General features: G+C 44.6%; 1 protein-coding gene across 2 annotated transcripts in view; it reads right to left on the bottom strand.

Moving 5' to 3' along the window:
- LOC133648896 (pro-neuregulin-2, membrane-bound isoform-like) overlaps window positions 1-4778 on the bottom strand; it is a 133077-nt gene extending 128299 nt beyond the window's left edge. For both annotated transcript variants that reach the window (XM_062045417.1, XM_062045416.1), the window contains exon 1: window positions 4022-4778. In XM_062045417.1, coding sequence (XP_061901401.1) covers window positions 4022-4433 — 412 coding nt within the window. In that variant the 5' untranslated portion in view covers window positions 4434-4778. The remainder of the gene's footprint in view (window positions 1-4021) is intronic.
- Between the last annotated feature and the right edge of the window lie 1222 nt (window positions 4779-6000).

A 6000-nucleotide genomic window follows, 5' to 3' on the forward strand; every position in this document is an offset into this window, starting at 1 on the left:
ATTTTAACAAAAAATCTTAGGGTACATTAAACATATGTTTCTTATTTCAAGTTTGTCCTTAAATAAAATAGTGAACATACAAGACAACGTGTCTTTTATTAGTAAGTAAGCAAACAAAGGCTCCTGATTTAGCTGCTGACATATGCAGTAATATATTTCATTTTCCATTCTAATATTTTGTCAAAATTATTAAGGACAAGTAGTAGAAAATGAATGATTAATCTACTTGTTCATGTACTGTTAATATCTGCTTACTTTTTCTTTTAACATGTTGTATCTACACTTCTGTTAAAATGTAATAATCACTTATTCTTCTGTTGTTTGCTTTACATTACTTTTGGATGATATCACAAATTTAGGTATCAATCCGATACCAAGTCATTACAAGATCATACATTGGTCGTATTCAAAGTCCTCATGTGTCCAGGGACATATTTCCTGAGGCAGTAAAGTATCGAATATGAGTCATAAGTATCGCGGTACTATACTAATACCGGTATACTGTACAACCCTAGTAGAGACATATCATTTTTGAGCTGCTGAATGATTTAAGGCCTGATTTGGAGCCCATCACCAAAAGGAACCATTCATATCACCAAAGAAAAACGTATTGCAGCACTTTGTATTGAGTCGGGATCATTCCAGCACACCATCGCAGTAAGTATTGCTGTCTCCCAGAATAGTGTCACTGGTGTGTTGAATACTATGTCACACAGGATGGCCAAGTGTAGCCTGTTCCCACACACTCAATAAATGGCACACAATTGTGTCCAGGACATGAATTTGTAAACAATAATAAAAACGACAAAAGATTTTTTGATAGTAAAACTATTGATCTGTAGTATTGACCATACACTGAAAATATACTATCTTTACCGTCTATCTTAGTATCGATCCACCCGCCTTTGTTTACATTCAAGAGCTCTAGTTTAGCGGTTAGAATGTCCTTCTTCGGTGTGTAGTGTAGCATGTTTCGCTGTTCCTCGTCCTCCAGTGATAATACTTGTAAGTACCGTATTTGCCGAAGATTGCTGACTTAGAAGCCACTTTGCACTGTGCACCATTTGAATCTGAAATAAGGTTTGAAAGTTTGAGCCACATCTGGCTCGAGAACCATAGGTTCCCTACCCCTGAATTAGACCAAACTTATCCAGGACCATTGCAGGACAGTCACATACGGAGAGAAAAGGGCCTTTCCTAAACAGTTCCCACAAAGTTACAAACATTGAGTTTTCCAAAATATCTTGTTCAGAAGATGCGCCGAAGTTTGGGGGCACACCTACAGGGGCACTATTGAACCGCTATTTAAGTTCTAGAAAAAAGGCAATTAGAATTATACACTATGCCCCATATAGAGCTCATTCCAATGATCTGTTCATAATGAGTAATTTTCTTAAACTACATGATATAATCCAATACAGTAGCCTTCAAGTTATGTTTATGGCCTCACAAAGGGCTCTACCTGCAAATATACAGAGTCTGTTATTACTCAGAGATGGTCCACATGAACTCAGGGGTGTCCTGAAATTCAAACAAAACATGGTGAATTCCACATTCAAGGCTCAAGCGTTATCTGTAGTGGGGGTGAAACTATGGGACAATGTGAGCGGATAAATTAAACTGTCTTCTAGCCTAAATGTGTTCAACCTTAAAATGTGTAAAAAGGTGTTGCTGGGAAACTATCAAAAACATGACTAGTTGTTTGGACTATCTCAACTGTGGGACACAGGTGCAAAAGAACTCACTGTGGAATAAGGGACGTAACACACAAGACAAGGCTTCAGAAGACGAAAGATACCCAGGCAAGATAGAGATAATCTCATGGTCGCTCAGTGCTATTGACAAAGTGTTTTCAAGCATATGTTATTCTTGTTCTGTAATTGTCATGTATCCATCAAATCTGCTGATGAAACTTTGAATTTATAACCAACATATAAGTTGATTGTAAATGAGGGGCGGGACATGGATAAGCATTCTTGCCTTTTTTCCCGTATCCCTTTTCGGTGGGTGCCGTTGCATGTCTGTCAAATTACAAAGAGTGATGAAGTGTTGCTATATATGTCTGCCGCAATAAATACATTCGTTTATTCATTTATTCATTCAAGATCCATTAGGAACTAAAAGTAATAATAATAATTCATCTCCCGACTGTTAAATTAATTGCTTTAGAGATTTGTCTCACTTGTAGCACGCAAACATCACTTATGGTGGGTGATACAATACTTAAAGGCCTACTGAAACCCACTACTACCGACCACGCAGTCTGATAGTTTATATATCAATGATGAAATCTTACCATTGCAACACATGCCAATACGGACGGGTTAGATTAGTAAAGTGCAATTTTAAATTTCCCGCAAAATATTCTGCTGAAAAAGTCTCGGTATGATGACGTTTGCGCGTGACGTCAGGGATTGTAGCGGACATATTGGGACACCATGGTGGCCAGCTATTAAGTCGTCTGTTTTCATCGCAAAATTCCACAGTATTCTGGACATCTGTGTTGGTGAATCTTTTGCAATTTGTTTAATGAACAATGAAGACAGCAAAGAAGAAAGCTGTTGGTGGGAAGCGGTGTATTAGCGGCGGGCTGCAGCAACACAACCAGGAGGACTTTGAGTTGGATAGCAGACGCGCTACCGTGAGTACGCAGCTTTGGCTTCCAAACATTTGATCGCTTGCCCGTACGTGTGTGCCGCTATGTGAATGTCACATACGTAACTTTGGGGAAATATATGTGCTGTATGAACTTTACGGAGGTGAACGGTACGTTGGGCTGTGGGATTGAGTGGGTTGTGCGGGTGTTTGAGTTGTATTGGTGGGTTATATGGATGGGAGGGGGGAGGTGTTTGTTATGCGGATTAATTTGTGGCATATTAAATATAAGCCTGGTTGTGTTGTGGCTAATAGAGTATATATATGTCTTGTGTTTATTTACTGTTTTAGTCATTCCCAGCTGAATATCAGGTCCCACCCGCCTGTCACAGCATCTTCCCTATCTGAATCGCTTCCACTGCCCTCTAATCCTTCACTCTCACTTTCCTCATCCACAAATCTTTCATCCTCGCTCAAATTAATGGGGTAATCGTCGCTTTCTCGGTCTGAATCGCTCTCGCTGCCGGTGGCCATGATTGTAAACAATGTGCAGATGTGAGGCGCTCCACAACCTGTGACGTCACGCTACTTCCGGTACAGGCCAGGCTTTTTTATCAGCGACCAAAAGTTGCGAACTTTATCGTCGATGTTCTCTACTAAATCCTTTCAGCAAAAATATGGCAATATCGCGAAATGATCAAGTATGACACATACAATGGACCTGCTATCCCCGTTTAAATAAGAAAATCGCATTTCAGTAGGCCTTTAAGATAAGAACAGCTAAAAGTGCAACAGATGTGTGTGTGTGTGTGTGTGTGTGTGTGTGTGTGTGTGTGTGTGTGTGTGTGTGTGTGTGTGTGTGTGTGTGTGTGTGTGTGTGTGTGTGTGTGTGTGTGTGTGTGTGTGTGTGTGGTGCACTTTATGGCTACAAACCCTGTTTCAGCTATCCAGGGAATATAGGATGAGCTGTTTGAACCCTCCACTTGCATGGTCACAACTGTGATACGTGTCATCATTTGACATCTGATATACTGGTTTCCTGGCAACAGACACTAGGGTCACCTCAACACAAGCTTACTGTCCACACACGCACACACACACACACACACACACACATTAGGCTTTAATCTGTGATGGTGCATATCTTGCTTGGAATGCACTGACCAGCAGTCAGCTGGAGTCTGCAGTGGATGGAAGGTAGAGGGTGTGCTCACATCCATACCACACACACACACACATTTGCTGCCATGCTTCTCATTTGATTATGGGTGACCGGGTTATGGAGGTTTGAAGTGTCAATCGGCGCGCATGCGTACGCGCAAAACACTGTATGTATGGACCCCACACATTCACGCGTTCCCAGCCCCGGTGGCCCCTACACCTCCTCGCCGTGCATGTTGCGCGCACCACCGGGGGAAATACTTACCGCAGTCCTCGCACAACACTTTCTCCACGTCCTTCTTCGGCTCCGGCTCGCTGGCGTCCACGGGGGCGTAGGACGCCTTGAACACGTCGGGCTCCCCGGTGGGGTCCATGAAAAAGATATATCTGTGGTCCTTCTCCACCGTGGTGCATGAGGCCTCGGACCCGAAGTCCCCGACGGTGACGAGCTGCTCCCTTTCGAGGCCGCCGCTGTTGACGGGCCACACGTCCAGCACTTTGACATTCACACGGTACGGCTCCCGGGAGGAGACGTTCTCCGGGGAGGAGCGCACCTCGCCCTCGATGACCACGGCTGATCGGTACGCCTGGTCCTGGAGGGAGTTGAGACTCGGGGCGTAGCAGGCGAACGAGACCCCGATGACCAGCATGGAGAAATGCACTGGATCAAGCCTCATACCGTCAGCCTGGGCTGTGCTGCAGTGCTGCTGGGCGGCGGAGGGAGCTGCAAGAGAGAGGCGGCGGCGGCGGCGAACGGGCTCCGGCGGAGGAGGCAGGGCAGAGCGGCAGACCTTGTGGAAGTGTCCATGCCATCTGTGTGTGCCGATGCTTTCCCCATACGGCTGCTGGCCTCGGATGGGGGGCACACACAGGGACGCGCTTACGCACACACAGCAGCCTAGGAACCGGAAACGGCCCGCTTCTTCTGCATGCTTAAAAAATGTGACTGCTGCATTCTCCTTCACCCAGCACCCTCCCCCTCGTCTTCTTCCCTCAAAGGCCAAACAAGACTCGTAAATTCTCCTCTCCAGCTAATAGGCTAGCGTGGGATGGGTGGGCGCATTAGCCAAAAAAAAAAAAAAAAAAAAAAAAAAAAAAAAAAATTGCGCTCAATTAGAGAATCACGGTAAAGGATAATAAACAATCCACGCCGAGCTGCTGCAGGCCCAATTCATCCACTTGTGGTGTAGAGGGAAAAAAAAGAAGAAAAAAAAAGAAAAAAGTCTGTGTCCGGTAAATCCGTTAGTCATACGAGAGGAAACGGGGGAAGACCAGACGGGATGAGATAGCGGTTATCCGGTGAGGCGGTGCAACAGTAACGCGCACCCTCCAGCTGCGTCCCCTGCGCCCCTCATCGCACGCGTGCGCCTTACGTGAGCAAGCATCACCTGCCCGGTCACTGGCGTCGGGATTGCACACTTCCTGCGCAAAAAAAACACACAAAAAAAAAAAAAAAAAACACCCAATAAGCGCCGCTGATTTGCGAGATGCAGAAGGATAAAAAAAAACACACAATAGTGTTGCCAGGCGTCGTGTGGTATAGCCACAGTGCATGTGGGGGTGCAGCGGAAGCTGCCTGCTGTACACACTGCGGTTGCGATGAGTAACGCTGCGAAATGCTCTCAATGAGCGTCACACACTTTTTTTTTTTCTTTTTTTTTTTTGGGAGTTACATGTTGCTCTTCAGTGACAAATCAAGTGATGCAAAACAAGTCAAGTTGTTGTTTTTTGTCCACCTCTATGTAATATCCCCTCCTGCACCCAGCCATCAATCACGACAGTAGCCTTTTTACCTCTGCCCTTCGGTAGAGGTCAGAAAAGCCTCTCATTGTCCACTCTGAGGGAGATGAATGCATGTGTCATATAGGGGGGGGCATGATAAAGAAATTGCTAGAGAGGTCATTTTCAGCAGCTTTGACACACACACAGGGTGCACCATCAACTGTGTCACATGAGAGCAGGGTGACTGTCCATGGTGCTGAATGGACAGCTTTAGTAGTGGTTAGGTTAGGTTACTTTATTAGTACCCAAAGGTAAACTGGTTTTGCAGCCAGCAAGATCAGGACATCCATTAAAACATACAGAGCAATGTAACATCTTAAGGTTCAATGTTTCTTTAATGGTACCCAGAGGTAAAATATTTGTGCAGACATTTGTAATTCAGCTTCAGGACATAATGAAGCAAGCAAACACAAATCATATAAAACATAAAAACATTTAAAAATCCACAAACAAACGCCAGTA

This window comes from Entelurus aequoreus, linkage group LG04, assembly GCF_033978785.1.
Source record: "Entelurus aequoreus isolate RoL-2023_Sb linkage group LG04, RoL_Eaeq_v1.1, whole genome shotgun sequence".
In the NCBI taxonomy this organism is placed as follows: Eukaryota; Metazoa; Chordata; class Actinopteri; order Syngnathiformes; family Syngnathidae; genus Entelurus; species Entelurus aequoreus.